The following is a 20779-nucleotide window of genomic DNA, read 5'->3' as shown; positions in this document are numbered from 1 at the left end:
GAACTGATCTGAACAGAGGAGTGTTTTCTTTTCAGCAAAAGGCAAAATCCTCCTCCGAGGTTGAACAAACCTTTATTTAGCACACCTTATGCAATACTTTTATCATCATTTGTATTTATTTATCTATTTCTTTATCTTTTATATTTAACTATTCTAAATTTGTGCTTGGTTCTTTGTGGAAAGGTATCTAAATAAAGTTTGAAGATGAAACTAAAGTTGAAAAACTGAATGGCAAATATTTAGCGCATAGACTATATCTATCTTACATGTAAAAAATAGCTATGGCTTCATGTGAAAAGCTGATCTAGATTCTCTGACATAAAAAGGACTTATTTACTTCTGCATGTCTTGCCGTCTTCATTCAGCTGGAATTCTAGATGACATGCGCACAGATATGACCCAGGTACATTTCTACAGATGTGCTCACAGCCATGATTCATCACTGCACAAAGGTCTTCAGCTAAAATGAAAAACAGAGAAAGAATGTTTAAAGAAATGCAGACAGTTTCTAACTACAGAGTCCTATAAATACTAAAGTCAGTGAATGTGCAAATGAAACAGAAAATACATCTACTACAGATCCTTTATGTGCAGCATATAAAATCATTAAATCTTGAAAAAGAATGAAAAAATTAAGTACTGATCCAGTGTAAAAGCTGAAAAGTGCAATTGTGCAAGTGAACTTACCACAACAGTAAATGTTCAAATGATCACTGCTAAAGTAGCCTAAGCTATATGGTTATGTCCTGCCATTTTCTAAAGTTTCAGGGCACCTTCCATACACCCAAACTGTTAATCAGCTTCAGCTGTACATTTACAGCACTAGAGACATAGGTAAGATTGCTTCCCCCTTTCATTCCTCTGTATGTATGTATAAAAGTTAGGTTTGGGTGTCAAGCTCTTTAGAGCTTTCATGCCAATAAAAAGAGGGAAGCAAAAGCCCTGACAGGGACAATGCTAGGAAAATAATAATAGTAATATTACAAAATATCCGCTCCCTGGCATAAAAATATATAAAAAACAAGGGACATGGATAGGGAGGAGCGGCTATTGGAGCAGTGATCATGCGAACATTTACTGTCACGGAAAGTTTACTTTAACAACTGTACTATGTATATCATTTTATCACTACAGCAGAAGCCTAAACTATATGGGTAGATTATCATAGCTTCGATAGAATGGGAGGAGAAAGGATGATGGTCCAAGAGTTCCTGGAGAATGGTCTTAGACTTAAAGAAAGAATCTAAGACCTAGTTACTATTTCTAGAATACTTCTAGAATATAACCTTTTCAAAACAAAAAACAAAGCACACACAGAAGAAGCTACTACCCTGGGCCTTGACCCTGCCTGGAATAGTTTAATTGTGGCTGGAGTATCAAAAACTAAGAGTATGAAACAACCATTTGGAAAAAATGTGTTTTGACACTGGTTGTACTTTCATCTTACCTTCACAAGAAATGAACAATAGATCAGAAGTTCTAAAAGATTTATTCTAACAAAGTACACGAGTAGTCTATGGACAACCAAAGTATGAAGTAACCTGCCTCCCTCATTTTTAGGTTTTGGAAAGAAGATGAGGAGATGGATAGCTTGGCTTAAAGTAAACCCAGACACCACTTTGAGCATAAAAGAAGGATTCATTCTTAAAAAAATGTCTTTGAAAAAAAAAACAAAGCTTGCAACTCAGATACTCATTGTGCAGTAGTCAGAGTAATGAGTAAGGTTGTTTTCCATGTCAAGAACCATGAGTCAGCTAGACTAAATGGAGCAAGAGTTAGTTTTTCTAACACAAAGTTATGATTTCAAGGAGGAGCCACCTATTTTCTATCAAACTTCTTGTGCAGCACCCCTTTCAAAAATATTTTCACACAAGACTGCAAAACTCAGAGACTGAAAAGAAGAAAAGGCTGGCTGAATGTGACTTCTTAAGAACGGTTCCCTATTAAACCAGCAAATGCTTAAAATAGCGAATGCTGTTTAATTGAACCTTTTTAATCAAAATGGCAAAATCCTGAACACACGGAACAGCGATTTTTTACCAGGGAAAAAAAATCACTGGGCTGTTTTTCGGACATTTCCTCCACTGTGGTACAATCTTGGAGTTGGTATATTTATGTTTTACACATGCTTATAGTCGCACAGTTATTAGTTATCTGGATGTCACTACAGGCAAGGATGACATTAAAAGAAGATTTACTAGTAATATATTTCGAAAGCCTACATATTCAAACAGTTTCCTACATTAGAGTAGCTGTCATCCTGACTTTCAAAAGAGAGGTATTGTTAAAGGTCAGGTGGTTAGACTGAAGAGGTTGGTTACTGAAGATGGCATTTTTCTCTTGAATGTGGCAAACTTGTATGTATGTTTACCCAAAGGGTTATCCCTTGCACTTGGTTCTGAAGATATTCGATGAAGTCAAGTCCAAAAGGGAAAAGGGTATTTTTTGCCCTATTTTCCAACAAGAAGGTCCCAAGGAAATGTTTGCTCCCAATGAAAGGGTTACAGCTGGATGCACCACCTCTTTTGTTATGAAATAAACAGTAGACCACACTGAGATTTTTGAGGTACTAAAAAGAAACTGGGTACTTTTCTCTTGCTTTGAGAAGTACACAGGAATTATTGGTGTTATACCCCAGTTAGTATTTAGAAGGGATAAATCTCTAATGCAGTTTTTGGAAAGTGATGATACTTTCTCTGTGTCTCACACAAATAAGAAAACTGGGACTTTTAAGTGTGGTGCTTGTTCTATGCATAGGTTTGTGTACGAGGCTGATGGGATCTGTATTAATGGACATAATTTTAGGTCCTTCCATTATTGTAATGATAACACAAGGGGGTGTTATGTTGCTTTATGCACTGAATGTTGTTCCTTCCTCTGTAATATGTATTTGTCTTGTATATCTACTTCAGACTGTATTATGTAAAAACTTTCTTGACTTTCAAAGTTAAGCTGATGTTATGTAAACATTTCTGTGATTGTATGGAGCTTTTCTCCCCGAGCCTCCACTGAAAATGGATCCTTGGGCCCAGTGGACTTTCCCGGTCAACAAATGTCAATAAATAATAAATAAATAACAAATAATAAATAAAATGTAGCAGAGGTTTAGGGACCAGATATACGAACACACTTTGGATATTAGAAACAAGAATGTAAACAATGATCTGTTTAAGCATACCTCTGAATATCCTACTCACCAGTTTTTGCTTTTTGGTTTGGACATTATTCATAGGGATATTCATGGTGGGCCATGGGAAAATTTGATTGAATTCAATTAGTTAAAATAGCAAATTTGCTTAAATGCTTGTACACCCCTGGTTGTAAAAATAATATCTCTATTAGTAATGTATTAAAAACGCATTCTTATTTAGTGTAACCCTGATGATTTATCAATGGACTTATCACAGTTTTTTATATGTTTATTTGCTTATTGGTTAATTAAGGTCATGTGATGGGGAGAGGGACTTTTAAATAGCTTGATTCTTTTATTTTTTGTTTTCTGAAGAAGTCTTGTTGATACATACAGATGGAAGTGCTCAATTTTATTAAACACTTTCAACTAAGAACTGTGTGCCTTTTGTTTTTTCTACCTACATTGTTTGGATTTAGTTCAATCTTAGGAGGCAGGTTTGAGATTCAAGCTGCTGTAGCCATCTCTCTTCAGATCATTTTTTTCATGTGAATTTGATGAAGAGAGGATTTCAGGATGGATATTCAGCAGAATATCAGAGAAAAAGGAAATGGGGAGTACTTATACTAATTACTAGAGATGCTCCAATAGTGACAGAATAGAAAAAAAGATAAAAGTGGTAGATTTGTGGTAGTAAGGGGCTACTAACAAGGGAGGAGGAATTAGCTGCCATGTATTTATATTCCAACTAAAACTGCCATTATGGAGCTTAAGAAAAAATTGGGGAAAATAATCAGCTTTCAGCATGGAATATTACTTATTGGTGGGAAATTGGAATTGATTTGCAACAGTGAGAATATATCTGAGACATAGAAGGGAAAATATAACAAAAGAGGGTAGATTTCTGAAGATCTTTATGAAAATATTTGTTATGGAAGACACAAATTTAGAAGAAGGAACTCAGAAAGAATTTATATATTATTCCCCAAGACACAATAACTGGTCTAGACCAGACAGAAATTATATTTCAGGGCAACATGTGCATTCAATTGAAAATTTTGACACACATTGGATCATGCACCAATAACAACTAATATAAAAATACAGGGTAATGAAGCACAAATAAGGCACGGTCACTTACCTAACTGCTAAAAAACAGTAATTTACGGAATGGGTAGTGGAAATTATTCAAGAGTTATTAGGGAAGGCAGAAAGTTCTTCAGAAGTTATAGCCTGTGAGTAGGATAAAATGGAAGTAGACTTTAAAAACAGGGTCAAAATAAAAGAAAGAGATATGGTTAAGAAATTATAGGAATTATTTAGAGTGGCTGATAAAAATTAATTGCACAATAAGAGAAATCTCACAGAGCAAAGCAGAATTCTAAAGAGAAAACAAGGGAGTATCTGGATCATATGCATGGGTTTAGAAAGACTGCTGTTAAGCAACTGCCTTTTTTATAATTACTCCAGAGCATAAAAACTTTTAGCGCAATGATTTAGAGATATTTTAGAAATGTTATGAAAATTTATATATATATATATATATATATATATATATATATATATATATATATAAAGTAGAGAAATGTGGTAATGAAGAAAGAGTACAAATGTAAATATTTATGGAAGACTTTAGTATGCCAAGGCTAGGGGGAGATCATGCTCAACAATTAACAGTTAAGATAGGAGGAGATGAGATAAAAATGGTGACGTACAGTCATTCTGCAGCAAGTAGCCAGGATAGATGGCATTCCTGTGGAAGTTTTGAAGCTAGGAGAAGAAAGTGATAACAATTTGGAAGGTTTTATTTAACAGTAATTTAAAAAGTGGGGAAGCACCAACATCTGGGAAGAAAGCTGTGGTGGCTGTTATACCTACTGATGGTAAAGCCCCATCAGACCCAGCTTTATATAGGCCCATTTTAATTTTAAATCATGTTTATAACGTGTTTATGTCTATACTAGCTAAATAATGGCAAAGATGTTGCCAAAATTTATAAATATATGATCAATGTGATTTGGTGGAGGGGAGGCAAACATTTAACAACATTAATAGAATAATGATGATCCAGAAGGAAACAGAATGCAAGAAAATATTGCTTTTATTGGTAGGTCTTGATACAGAGAAAGCATTCGACAGAGTAAACTGCAATTTTATGAGTAGGGCAATGGAAACATTTGCATTCCCTGATACAATAATGTTAATTAGGAGGATATATGAGGGATCAAAGGCAAACATTAAAGTGGGAGGGTTCCTCTCTGACAAGTTGAGTCTGAAAAGATGAGCCAGGCAATGGTGTTGTCTTTCTCCTGTATTATTTGCATTATATTTAGAGCCATTGTCAAAGAAAACAAGGGACAAAAATTCAAGGATATAATTAGCATTGTAATCAAGAAAAGTTGGCTTTATTTGCATTCGATATTATTTTGTACCTGATAAAACCAGAAAAAAGACATCTCAGTGTTGTGAAACATTTGACAACAGTTTCAAGTCTCTTCAGGATATAAAATTAATGAAAATAAAACAAAAGCTATAGCTGTAAACTATGTACCCACACATGAATTGGTTCAGTAATACCCATATTTATGGGTATACATTAAAATGAAATGAACTTAGAAGTATGGATTAAATAGGATTCTGTTATGGTAGCTAAGGATATGTGGGAATAGACTAAACAAAAAAATAATACAAAAATTGAGAAAATGGAAGCTCTTGTTTATGGTCATGATAGCAGGATACAAGCATTGAATATGTTTTAGTCTCTTTAGTTTTTTTACAGGTCATGCATATTTTTATCAAACAGAGGGGATGTTGTCAACAATAATAAAAAGTTGAATTAATTCATTTGGGAGGGAAAGAGAGCTAGGATCAAGCCGAATAAGTAGATCTTTCCACTAGAATAAAACGTAGTTTAGGATTACCTGATTTGAAGGGATATTTTAGACCTATTCAAGTTAAGGTTCAAATATGTAATATATGTAAAAAGCTACAATTCAAAGGATGATGGTAAAGTAGGGGGGAGATTCAAGAAATAAGGAGACAGTGAGATTTTGAATGAAGATCCGTAAAGAGAATAACAACAGCCATACAGAATATTATTTTCATAAAGTAGCAGAAAGTATTCTAAGAAATATGCCAACATGAGAATGGAGAAAGGAGATTTTGCTAACAGGGATGACTGCAAATAGGGGTATAGAAAATAGACAAGCGTGAGGTGGAATTTACTGGAAAAAAATGGCAAAGACACTAAGGTATTGGTGGCAAATTATGAGAGAGGGAAAGGTAATAGAATGGGAAGAGGCCAAGAAGACAATTGAACTGCACGCTAGAGACTGCCTTCCCTATTAAGGATTGATATCAGAGTATAGGCAAAGAGAAAGGAACATGGAAATCCTAAGTAAAATACCTGCTGTGGTAGAGTTTCAGTTGAATTTGCTGCTAAAAAGGAATAATTAGTAGGGCATATAAAATATTGCACAATAACTTTAGGAATCAATCAGAGTAGGTCAGAAAGGATTGGGAAGAGAGACTGAATAAGCAATTCATGAGGAAACAAAGGGAGGACATATCTATGGCTCCCAATTATGCAACAAGGTCTAGAAGATTTAGGACTTTTGCTTGGAAGTGCTTGCATGGGTGTTTTTATTCTCAAAACAGTGTAAGAAACTTCTCTGTGTGGAAGATTTTCAGTCATTATATCTCTAGTTAATCACTGTATAGTAATCAGATCAGACAAAAGTAGTAAAAGTAGTGAACTTAAACTCAAGTAAAAAAAAAATAATAATAAAAAATATATAATTGTACAGAATTACTAAGTATTCAAAAGTAATCCAAGCAAGGCAGGCAGTCTGTTTCTAGTCGAAACTCCTTTATTAAGTACACAGACAAGCGATCCAAGTAAAACAAAAATAGAGTAATAGTTTCCTCAAGCTTTCTAAAGATATTATACTTTTTATCAGGCAACGGATTGGTTTATTGTGCTGTAAAACAAAAATAGACAAAAATAGTTATATTTTTATTTTACTTACATTGGATGTCTGTGTACTTAATAAAGGATTTTCGAATGGAAACAGACTGCCTGCCTTGCTTGGATTACTTTTAAATACTTAGTAATTCTGTACAATTATATATTTTTTATTATTTTTTTTTTTTACTTAAGACGAGTTTAAGTTCTCTACTTCTACTACTTTTGTCTGATCTGATTAATAAACAGTGATTAACTATAGATATATGGACTGAAAATTTTCCACACTGAGAAGTTTCTTACACTGTTTTGTTTTTGGACCCACTACACTTGTTTAGTGGGTTGTTTTGAGACTTCAGGGATACCACAAATTTACTTTTTTTTTTTTTGGTGTTTTTATTCTCCAAGCAGGCAACAAATATTTTTTCCTCAGTTGATGCCACATGTTGGAGGTGTACTAGGGAAGAAAGAGGTAACAAGAAACATGTTTTTTTGGGGGTGTAATTAGTTGACTGAGTTTAAAAAATTCCCTTTAGAGTACTCTGTCAGAAATATTGGGTGACCAAATGGGTGTATCTAAGGACATGATTTTTTGAGTTGGGACTCAGGATCAGAATTGCCTAGATATATTAAGGCCCTGTTAAATTTAATTCTGGTTGCTACCAATAAAGCAATCCCTAGAAGATGGAAATTGAAGTCTAAACTAACTGTAATTGAAGCACTGAATATTATAACATGGATAAAACAACTTACAGTGGGATCTTTAGAAAAGGGTAGGAGTAGATTGCATAAACAAATAGAAATTGTGGGATCAGTACATGCAGAATAATGTTTTGGAGGTTAAGGGAAAGCAGGAATTGACCAATTTATATAATGATGGATTCATAATAGTTATACAAATGAATACATATAATGTATAATGTCTGTAACTGGGAACATGCTAAAATGGTCTGTTTTCTTTTATATAAATGTATGTTTGCCTGGGTCTACTTCATAACATCGAAATTTCATAACATTGAGACCATAACATCGAAAATTCAAAACAGTGAAAACTCAGAACATTGAAAGTGTGCTTCATAACACTGAAAACTACATTGCACGATTAACACACTGATTACGAAATATAAAGCTTCTAAGATTAAAAAACTTGATAGAGACCAATATGATTATAATAACAGGCTGGCCTTTCCTCAACCATTAACAACAAAGAGGCAAGACAAAGAACCGACTAACCAATTACAACAAAACATTCACCTTAATGGGCAGGCCCAAATGGATACACCCATTAATGACGTGGATCTAACTACGTCCCAGGAAGATGAAAATCAACTAAGGCGCAGTGAGCAGATACAACAACAAAGAACTGCAACTACAATGGGCAACAGAGGCAGAACAAAATTTTTGGGTTCCCATAACTAGCAACAGCCATATAAATCAAGCGGATCAATGTAAGAAAGGGAAACCATGCAGAAATAACAGGAACAACAAATGGAGGTAATTACCCTTTTCCTTATGAACATTGAGAATCCAGAGCAAAGAGACAGCCCAAACGGCACTTTACTTGCCAATGGAACATTAACCGAGTATCCTGTAATTTTGAAAAATATACAAGGTGACTTTAATATTTACAACTTTACAACCTTTAAAGTTGAACAAAAATGTATTGAAACTCTAGCGAAGGGGCTGTCTTTTGTTCCATCATGTAAAGCAATATTGCAGCTATGTTAATGGACTTTAAATTATATATCCGTACTTACAAATACTGCTTGGTGATAGTGAAATGTGTAAGAAGAGCTTTATTATATCTAGTACATTTAATCCCCCCCTGCACCCTGCCTTAGTAGCATTTGAAAGGGTATGCAAAATTAATTTTAGAAACAAACTAAAAGAAACTAATAAGAATAGCAAATTTCCAAATATGAGAAAAAGGGAAATTTAAGAAATTAATTCCTTAAAACTGGCAAATATATGGGTAATGAAACCAGATAAAGGTGGGGGGTTGGTATTTATGTCAAATGAAGACTATAGTACTAGGATGAATAACCTAGTTAGGCAAGACAGCTATGACACTGTCACATTAAATGAGGTCAACTGTGCTTATCGGAAAATTAAGGGGTACGTTAATGATCTGTTTATATGTGGACAGATTTTTACAGATGTGTACAATTATCTGACAATAACAGTTCCTAGTATACCTGTTATTTTTGGTACCTCAAAAGTACATAAAAACTTGGCTGATCCACCATTACGTCCTATTATTGATGGGCGGAATTCAGCTGCATATGCATGTGCAAAAGTTGTTGACGGAATGCTGAAAAAATATGTTGTTGGGGAAAGCCATATTTGTAAGGATTCATGGGCCTTTCTTAAGGACATGAACAATCAAGTGTATAACGATGCATACAATTTTCTTACTGTCGACGTTAAAGACTTTTATATGGTTATCCCACAAGACCTAGGAATAGAGTGGGTAGTGGAATTTTGGATAGAGATAATGAACTGAGGTTAGTTGAGGAACTTTTGTACATTATTCTACAGAATAATTTTTTCATGTTTGAAAAAACATATTTTTTTACAAAAGAGAGGAGTGGCCATGGGGTCCCCATGTGGGGCCAGCTTCACCAATTTAGTTATGGCCTATTGAGAACACCAGTGCATGTTTAACACAGGAAATATTAAAGATAAAATAGTATATTATACAAGGTTTCTGGATGACATTTATATGATCATTAATGGGGGAGGTTGAGGCAGCAGTCGAAATCGTAGAAGAAATGAATGTTAGTACATCCTTCGTAGAATTCACCTATAATTTTGAAGAAGAATGTATTGTATACATGGATGTGGAATTAAAGAAGGATAGAAATAATCTGTTTTATTTCCAAAATTTTCCGACAAAAAGAAATACTCAAACTCTTTCCTACACTATATAAGCTGCCATCCAGAATACCAAAAAAGATCTATCATTAAGGGCCAGTTGGTTAGGGCAGTGAGACTGACAACCTTGAGGTCTGAAGTTTTGCTAGAATGTGATAATTTAAAACAAATGTTTACAAAAAGAGGGTATCCTGAACACCTTTTGCAAGAACTTATAGACGAAGTACAAATAAAAAGAAGGGAAGGGCACTTTACACCAATTTTAAAAGAACCTAACTTGGGGGTAATAATGCCTGTAACCAATACGCCTGAAGGACCTGAGAGGGCAATAATAATGGGAGCAGCTATGAAGATAGCTTAATTACCACCTTCTCACTGCATGCAGATAGTATGAGGAGTATTCTGTGAAAAATTGGTGTATCCTGATGGATGATGTAGACTTTAGAAGGAAAGTAGGAATAGTGCCCAGGATTGTATATAAAAAGGGACCTGGCTTGAAAAATATTCAGGAAAGAGAGTATAAGATGAGCAGAATTAATGATGGCATGCTAAAATGTGAGGCATGCCCCTACTGCAAATATATAGATATAGGTAGGGGTTATACAGTACGAGGAATACATTTTTCTTCAACCAGTAAATTTGATTGTAACTCTAAGAGTGTAGTCTACCTAGCAAAATGTCAAGTATGGCCAGGATTTTACGTCGGTATAACTGACAGTAAAATCAGAGAAAGAATTTATGAGCATACTTACAGTATAAACAGAGATATGGAAAATAATGCATTAGCATGGCATGTAAAGGAAAATCCAGGCCATCATTTTAAATTTAGAGTGATAGAGCAAGTAGTACAAGGAAATAGGGGAGGACACACATCCCTGCAGCTCAAAAGGCAAGAGCTGTGGTGGCAATTGATGTTGAATGCACATTGTTTTCCTGGGTTAAACAACAAATGTTCTATTATGTGTTTATTAAGACTAAAGAACCTAACACATGCATAATCATTTAATTATAACAAAATATACAAATATGTCATTTGATTTTATTTGAGATGCAGAGATTTTATGATAATTGTTGTAGTTGTTATTATTCAACTAAATTGTAAATATTTTAAGGTTACGGAAGGCGGTTTGTCTTTTGAATATGTCTGAAGAACTTCATGCGGAATTGTTAGTGAACGAAAAAAGCTCACACATTAAAGGCTTTTTAGTTCTCTCTGGCTGTGACCTTTGATTTACTGTTTACATTGCACAAGTAAATAAGATTCCCTCCAACTTCAACAACACCTAACTAACAAACACACTTTCTACTACGTTTTTGCAGGGGGACAAGCTCCCCTGCACCCTTCACACCCCCTGTAAATTAAATATACCAACTCCAAAATCACACTACAGTGGAAAAAGTTAATTTCCTAACCTCATATACAGTAAGGTTAGGAAATTAATTTTTTCCACTGTAGTGCGATCTTGAAGTTGATGTATTCAATTTACAGGGGGGCCTGCCCCCCCCCCCCTGCAGAAACATAGTAGAAAGTGTGTTTGTTACTTAGGTGGTGTTGTAGGTGGAGAGGATGTTATTTACATATGCACTGTAGTTTTCAATGTTATGAACCACACTTTCAATGTTCTGAGTTTTCAGTGTTTTGGGATTTAGATGTTTTGGTCTCAATGTTATGAAATTCAACGTTATGACATTTCAGTGTTATGAAGTAGACCCATTTGACTATATTTCCTAGGTGATAATTCAATAAAGGTGTTAAAGTCAAAATGCTGTTCATAAAAAGCAGAACTTGTGATGCACACCAGAATTCATTGCTTGGCCCTGAGACATACAAACTGTGATGTGCACCAAGGCTTAATGCCTTTTCTTATTTAATGTTTTTATGGGTTTTGCTGCACAGAACCTTCATATGGCTCCCTCACAAGACACCAATATATTTGTGATTGGTTCATACAACTGTGACATAAATGAGAGATACCTTAGGATATCAAAAAGCATTCCAAAACAATAAAACACAAAAAAGTATTTTTTTTTCAGGTAGCAAGTCTTCTTACCCCTTAATATAAGGGGCAGCATCCCCCACACCTTTCTAAATGCCAGGTTCAAAGTCATACCCTCATGAGACAAGAAGAAATCCCTGGAAGAGTGGCAGTTTGATCTTTCAGGTGAAAAGTCTGACTCTTGCACAATAGTGATTGCACATATAAGTCGTTGTTCTTCTTTCAGCTTTTCCCGGTTAGGGGTCATCACAGTGGAACTCCAGTCTGCTAATGATTGGCAGTAGATTTTTACAGTGCTGAGGTGGCAGCCCGACACCCAACTTCAAAGGAGGTAAGCCCATTCATGCATGTCTTTCGAATGCCACTCGGGGAGGACATGCAGACTCCACACAGAAGGCGCTCAGCTGAGAATCAAACGGGAGAACCTCTTGCTGTGAGGCAACAATGCTACCACTGCACCACCGCGGCTTTTAGTGATTGCATATATAAGTATCAATCGCTATTATTTTGTGAGCAAGCCTGGCTCCCCAAGAATATATGGTGTTTCGGGTTTGCTAGTAAGAGTAAAATGGGAATAATTATTTCATCACTGAATTATCTTGATCCTGAATCATTCCTAAACAAGTTGTATCTACAGTCATTAAAAATAAAATAATATTTAACACCAAGAAATGTTCAATCATCCACTTCACTATGAGCACAGGAAGTATCTGTATGCTAACAACAACCAAATACTTTTTTTTCTTTTTTTTTTTCTCACCTTTCTTTCATTTAGACAGCCATTCCAGTGCCCCATGTCCTTGCTGGGTCTGCTGACACTCTAATGTACCCCGGTATGCTGCCTGAAAATTTAACTTGGGCCAGCATAAATCCTAAGCATGTCTTAGAGGGTCATGTTGTCAATCTTAAATTAATTTTTTTATCACAGGGTTAACTGGCTCATGGTGGCCAAGCATTCATAGTGATGTCACTTTTTTGATCCTTCACTGTTGGCTCTTCCTATTATTGCGAAGCAGAATTCACTAGTCATTGGATTGTTCATCCACTAATGGGGAACATGAGCTAGGATTATACTGTCATGTGAAAGGTTAGTTTTACCCTGCTGATGATGTGTTTTTGTAAAAGTAATCCTGCTCAGTATGACAAAAACCACAGGTTCACATATCTGGTGTATGTGCTTGACTGGAGCCAATGGTGTGAAGCTACCATCTGTGTAATTATGATCACATACCTCTAAGTCAGAATCCCAGCTAAACATAACAGCATTGTGGATCTCCTGCTGGTCAGCGATAGCTAGCTGCAAGGTTGGTGATGAGTGCTGCTCATCACAGGGTCACACGATGGACAGAAGTGGGCCACCTCTCTTCAACAGTGAACCACATGTTTGCGGGGAACTGGGCAGTAAATCATTTATAGATGACCTGATTCTGGGTTAGGGTTTCTGTTGAAAGTCAGCCCTCGAGTCAAACTTTAGTATCTGCCAGAGATCAACATAGATGACACCCACAAGTCTGCCTACCCTCATGACGTGTTAACACCCATCCCTCCCTCCCTGTAGATCTCTCAGTCACTCAAACCACTAATTGAATCCAGGTTGTCTGTGCCATAGTTAGGGCTTTATCTCTCTACACCACTGAAGGAGCACAACAACCAAATAAATTCTTGGCATTGTGGAACACTTTAAATATTTCTGGATGATTTTAATGGCAAATTCATATATCCAGTGGAAATACTTCAATATAGCCTCCCCAACATGAGTGACAGTGTCACTCTCACCGTCACTTCACAATGCAGGTTTCTTATAAGATCAATGGTTGAATGCAATACTTAGTTTTCCATTTATTCTATGACATAAATAAAAAAAAAAAAGCTTGGAAAGGCTTCATAGATATTCTACCTGAAAAATTAAAGGTGTCAGGAACCTTTACTACTTTAGTAGATTGCAACATCCCCAGTAGGACTCTGCTGACTGCAGAAGACAGGGTAGTACTCTCATGGTTGCTTACAAATCTAGTAACAGCCATGTATAATGTCTGGTGTTGCATTTTGTGAGCATCATGCCGCCAGAAACCATTTTAAATTTATCAATTCATTTAGCACTCGTTAGTATTAAAGCTCAAATTTTCCTTTTCGTGTTACCAAATAGTGGAATATTCTTCCCCTTTCAGCTGTTCATCAAAAGCATTAAATGACTTTATTTATGTATTTATGCATTTATGTATTTATTTGCTTGCTTGTTTGTTTGTTTGTTTAACTTGTTAAGTGGGTAGAATGCAGACACAAAATGACCATTTTTAGGTACTTATTTATTTAATGTTTGATAACCTGAAGGGTGGTCTGGTACAAGACCCTTTTCAACCACTACTGGGTCCAAGAGGCAATACATTTATTTTATTTTTATTTTTTGTTTTGTTGACTAGGTTATTCCCACCAAACTAGTGGCCTCTTTTCTGAGGAGACCCAAGGCATTATTTATACTACTGGGGGAAATTTGGGCAGGGCATTGGGGAAACTACTGTTTTCAGCTGCATAGCCAAAGGGCAGAAAGCCAGAAGGAAGTGTGATGGAAGAAGGAGAGCAAGCCTGTGTTTGAAGTGATGCAGGTGTGCTGAGTTGGCCAGGATGAAGAAAGTTGAGATTTTCAATACAGTAGTTGAAAATGCACTTGAAATTGATCCAAGTGGTGCAGGCAGTGGAGTACCACACAACAGTATTACAGCAAAGTGGTTTAGGAAACAAAGTCTTAAAAGAAATGATAGAGGAAGCTGAACCAGATGATGTAAGTGCAGTCACATGGTCTGACATAGCAGCCAGTGATTTGTTGGAGGAAGAAGAAGTTTTGTCTGATCACGAAATTGTAGAAGGAACTAATAAAAAACTATCTGTAAGTCAAGAAAACTGGTCGGAAAATAGCAGTCAACAAACTGCGAGTAGTTGTGCTGAAAATTTGACTAGAGGCAATGTGCAAAAGGGGGAACATGTTTTGCAAAGACAGAAATCTATTATTAGAACTCAATATGGAATGGACGATGTTTGGACATATATTATGTTTGGGACAATACTATTAGCGTGCTGGGTTTTTGCCCAGAGGACATTAAATCATTTATACAGATTGGTAATGAATCTTTTGCAAAAGTGACTTTTGAGAATTATGAAAAAGCTGAAAACTTTGTGATGTCATTTGAAAAAAAAAAATCTTTTTGTGTGTCCTGCAAGGAGTGTGTAGTAAGCGGTCATGAAAAAATGTTTAGAAGATAACTAAAATTGTAATTTAGAACTGCTGACAGTGAGGAAAGGGGAAATGAAAGTTTTTTAGAAGAGAATTATAAAAATATATATATTAAGAAAAATGGCACATTAAGATATTAGGGGCAGCCTAAAACTTATTCTCATTGTGGGAAAGGAGACCACTTCATTAATGATTGTCCTAAAAGTGAGTGTGTTCAATGTAGGGAGCTTGAACATTCAATTAAGAATTGTGTGTTTATTTTAGGAAATATAGGGTTTGATTGTAAATTAATTGAGATGGGGGGATAGAAAGGGGAGTTCAAGAAGAGAATGTACAATTGTGGAAAGTGAAACAGAAGGTAGTATATGTGGTTCAGATGAGGAAGAGGTGAATATATATGAAAAAGATACTGGAGCAGGGAAAAGGTGATAATGATGTAATTAAAGGAAATAGATTTGAGGCTTAAGAAAAAATGGAGGAGGAAAAGGATGCTGAAAAACGGTACTATAGGAAAGAAGCTGAGGAAGAGAAAGATAAAACTGCAGCAGCAAAAAAATTGCAAAAAAGGCAAGGGATAACGTTATTTTTTTTCCTGTAAATGTAAATAGTATTATTAGTGAAAAGTGTAGATTGAACAAATGTGATGTGAGTTGTTTGGCAGATGTTAGATCATTGAATGATAAAAAAAGGAAACAAGCCAAAACAGCGGGGGGGGGGGGGTATTTGTAATTTTGGAGACGATACATGTTTTTTAAAAGCTGTGCTGTTAAAGAAAAAAATTATGAATATGGTTGATGTTACTGTGGTTAAGTCCTGAGAGATAGGAAAGGGGATACATTATGAAGAGTTGTGGTGGCATATGCTTCTACAATACTTAGTGAGATACACAGCTTGTTTGAAGAAATAATAAAATATGTGATGCCTAAAGTAGATATTATTGTACAAAGGACTTTAATTGCAATTGGAGGAAAAACATGGAAGATGAAATTAAGAAAAATGAGCAGAATGGTATGAAAATGATGAAATTAGGATGTTTAAATATAGTAAGAGCAAGAAAATATACATATAAAAGCCATTTTAGAACCGAGGTTCATTATTTTATGTATACAGGATTTTATATGAAATAAGGGCAGAGATGTTGACATTTCCTTTTCAGATCACTGCGTGATTATATCTGATTTTCCAAATGTAAAAGTTCATATAAAAGACGTAAAAGGAAAGAAAGGGTTACTTGGTGGCGTGGATAATGAGAAATGGTTTAAGGAGAAAATAAAATAACTTTGGGATGGGCATCTCACTATGCTCCCTTTCTATAGGACTGTGACTGTAATTGTTTTTAAAATGAAATTTAAAGAGTGCATAGATGGGGCTATAAAGTATTGGAAAAGTATAATGGAAACATAAAAATAATAGAAGAGTATGATGAAAGTTTGTTAGTGAGCAGGGAATATGGAAGGGACATAAGTAAAGGAATTAAGTCAGAAGAATGAGAGATTGACATTATGATTTATAAGCACAGCTATATGTTACAAGAGAAAAAGGAGGAGGTTTCTCCTTTTGGTTGGAGGCAGTAAGCATCATGAAAGGAAATTTGAATCAATACAAAATGAATGGGGTGGAATTATATATAAAACGGATGATATCATGGGTGTGGTAGAAAGGTATGTTTAAAATCTGTATAATACATAAGAAGTGAAGGAACAAGTAATTTGCAATATTAAGAAAATCACTTAAGCAGATAGATAAAGGTTAAATGACCTGATAATGATGGATGATTTTAATGAATCTTTAGAAAGCACACAGAGAGTGAGTGATCATGGACCAGATGGTATAGAATATGAGTTTCATGTAGAAATGGAAGAACAAAAGAATAGTTATTTTGTTAAGGTTATAAATGAATAGCTGGATTATTGCCTTAGGGATGACAGAATATGTGAAGGAACTATGAAGTTTATTTATAAGAAAGGAGAGGGGGGAAAGTTTAAAAATTGGAGACTTCTGGCAATAAATAATGTGTGCTAACCTGCACTGCATTTGAATTGTTTTACTGCTGTGTTTTAGCTGCTTTTCTGTAAAAAAAAAAAAAAGAAAAAAGAACTACAGATTTGCTGTATCCAGGACTGCTTGTAAGCTTCTGAGCTGCCCAAGCCTTTCTGTGTTGGAGGGAAGCCTTCTAACTTATCAGTGGGAGCGGTAAGAACTAGGTAGCCTATCTACCACAAGAGGAGTGGTTTCTGGCCCAGAAATTGTAGTTTTATTGAATGTTTGGGCAGTTTTTCCATTTCTTTCAACTTTCTGGTTTAAAAGTCCGCATTTGCTTGGATTTGCACTTGTTTAAGCTCCGCTCAGCAGCACCGAGCTGAGGTAAACTATTACTGGTGCCAGAAAGTCTGCTCTTCAGTTTTTCTGCGGTGGTGGTGCTGCGGTAGCATTGTCGCCTCACAGTTAGATGTTGCCCGTTCGATTCTCAGTTAGAGCGTCTTCTGTATGGCGACATGCTTGAACGGGCGTTCCTTTGTTGAAGGTTGCGCATTAGGCCCGGCAAGCCAGCACGTAAAACTCTACTGCCAATCATTAGCGGACCGGAGTTCCGCTGTGGCGACCCCTAACTGGGAAAAGCCGAAAGACACAAACATTGCTAGTTCTTTCTCTCTTGCACTTCAAATAGCCCAATTGCTTTGCACTTCAACAGGATTTTGTAGCAATTATTATAGCACACCTAAGAGCCATCAGCACTAGTCATTCTAAACGGAAATAGCTCCAGTACTTAGTAGTTATGACCACCCCTCCTGGCATGATTAAAGATCAGTTCCCTGTGCTTTCTTCTATTAACCTGGAGCACTTGGGCATTCTGAGGCCGTGTAGCAACTGCTTTATGTACACAGACCCCTCCCCCTCCTCCTACCTCCCAACACTCAGACTTGTGAAAGATGCACTTATAACACCAAATTGGAAGCTATGCACTCTCCAGCCAAGACCGGTCTAGCTGGTCAAGAGGAGAAGGTCAACACCTGCACCACACCACAAGGAACACATAGCCCTCCAGAACACCCACTATCACAGCTCTCACATAAAAACACAAATCACACACCCCACACAATAGAACTTTACCTAAACAGCAGAGACCTCCAAGACAGAAACACACTCAACCACCACAACACAGCACAAACCACAGGACACATAGCTCACCTCAACAGTGTGCCCCTCAAGCTAAGCCCATAAGGCTAAACACCTTGCCCAATACACTAATCATAGGTGACTCAATAGTGAACCAAACAGATATCCCACTCACTAGGTTGAATAAGGAGAAGGTAACAGTCAGCTGTCTATCAGGTGCCAGAATCTGACACATAACACACACTCAGGTCACTCCACAACAAGTACAAGTATGACTCTGTCATTGTCCATGTGGGTGTGAATGACCTGAGATGCACCTCCCTGGACTACATGAAAAGAGACAGGGTGGAGCTCTCGGATTATGTGGCCCAGGCAGGTATGAAATCTAAGGCTGAATCTCAAGATGCACTTGCTCGAAGCACTCCTCAAAATGGAGAACATTGACATTTGTGCTGTAACAGAGACCTGGTTTAAAGCGGAAGAAAGCACCCCTGCGCTACCAGGCTGTAACTCATTCCACACCTTTTGACCCTGAAACATGGACCGAAGCTCCAAAGGCAGTGGTGTCCCCATATTCATAAAGGATATGCACACCTCCAGACTAGGGGCCCAGCATAATGCATCTGAGATACTTCAGGTACAACTAACATTGGGTAGGACTGCAATCCAGCTCATAGCCTGTTATAGGTTCCCAACCATGTCCCTAGACTCTCACTCCATGTTCCTAAACACCCTGGACTCCTCTATCAAGGTCCAACCAAACACTCTCTTACTAGGAGACTTCAACTACCCCCGCCATCAACTGGGAAAACTACTCAAGCACCAATGCACTGGCCCAACGTTTCCTGGAATTCATCAGCTCCAATGCCCTGGACCAGCTCATTCTTACCCCCACTAGAGGAAGCAACATCCTTGATCTGGTTATTACTAACATAGGCAACCGTTGCTCAACACCAATAGTTAATTCCTCCCTGGTTAGATCCGACTACAAACTTATCACCATGAAAATCCACATATCACCCACACCCCCTGCAAAGGTATCCACCATGAAAAACTTCTCCAAAGCTGACTTTGGGCTCCTAAAAATAGTGGTGGCTAACATCACGGCACCCATGCCAATGGAAAAATAGATGCACGACTGCCAAATCATACAACAATGCACTGTACAAATATGTACATAAATTCATAGAACTAGCCATATCCAACAGAACCAAGACGCTCTCCTCCAAAAAAATGAAGCCAGCCTGGTGGTCCCCTGCCATTAATAAACTCTACAACAGAAGGAAGAAACTGTTGCAGAAAAATGTGAAGTCCCAAGACTGGAAAAATTCCTTTATTAGCCTCAACAAAAAGTTGAGCTCCCTCATCAAAACCTCCAAAGCCAGCTATGAAGGCAGAATTGTGGCAGACACTAAAAACAACCACAGAGCCTTCTTTAGTTATATCAAGAATCTCCATGGCAATACCCAGATTTGCTCTGAGTTACTGCACAATGGTACCTCCTATACTGAGCTTGCCAACATAACGGCCGACAGATTCAGTGCCAATTTTACCCCCCCCCCACCAATGGACCAATCTTAATACCAGAAGAATGCCAGGCACCCTGCATTACTGCAGCACAGGTTAAAGCTGCATTGTCTAAGGCCAAGAATACAGCTTCCATGGGACCCAACAATATCCCTGGCTGTGTTCTACATGGATTACAAAGTGAACTGGAACCACATCTGTGTGCTCTGTTCACTCACAGCCTCATCTCAGGCTTTGTCCCTACCGAATGGCGCACTGCTACAGTCATCCCTCTCCATAAAGGAGGAGCGACTACAGACCCTGGAAATTATCACCCCATTAGCCTGATGAGTCTGATATGTAAGGCTATGGAGCGCATTATCATGGACCTAATTAACAAGGATATAGGAAATCTTCAAACTCTAGATCCCATGTAATTTGGTTTTGTGAAAGGTAGATCATGCCTGCTCAACCTAATTGACTTCTTTGAGTCAGTCACCAGAGCAGTGGATGAAGGTAAGGCAGTTCATACAGCCTACCTCAATCTGGCCAAGGACTTTGATACCATTCCTCACTCAGGAATTATTGATAAACTCTCCAAACTAGGCATCAACCCCTATATTGTTAGGTGGGTTGCAAATTGGCTCACAGACAGAACACACAGTGTGAAAGTAGCGGACTCCCAGTCACAAGTGAAGTTCCACAGGGATCGGTCCTTGTACTCTCCTATTTAGCATCTACGTCTCAGAAGTCCAGCCCAACACGGAGGGACTCTGGCTGACCAAATTCACAGATAACTGCAAGCTGGGAGCCATTATTAACTCCCCAAGTGATGCAGATATCCTACAGAAAGGCCTCACTGAGACCATTGACTGGTGTCAAAACCATGGCCTTAAGCTTAATGCCAAAAAATGCTTCATCATCCCCTTTGGGAAAAACTCAGTTCCCACTAATTACCACAT

The 20779-nt window shown here is 37.0% G+C and overlaps 1 protein-coding gene across 1 annotated transcript in view; it reads right to left on the bottom strand.

Moving 5' to 3' along the window:
• Positions 1-20779, bottom strand: part of MATN2 (matrilin 2) — a 658816-nt gene that overhangs the window by 514789 nt on the left and 123248 nt on the right. The window contains exon 4 of the mRNA XM_044065933.1: positions 338-460. Coding sequence (XP_043921868.1) covers positions 338-460 — 123 coding nt within the window. The remainder of the gene's footprint in view (positions 1-337; positions 461-20779) is intronic.

The sequence above is a fragment of the Protopterus annectens genome, chromosome 3.part0 (assembly GCF_019279795.1).
Source record: "Protopterus annectens isolate FY-2018-M chromosome 3.part0, PAN1.0, whole genome shotgun sequence".
NCBI classification, from domain to species: domain Eukaryota; kingdom Metazoa; phylum Chordata; order Ceratodontiformes; family Protopteridae; genus Protopterus; species Protopterus annectens.
This window is presented reverse-complemented; position numbering and strand designations above follow the sequence as displayed.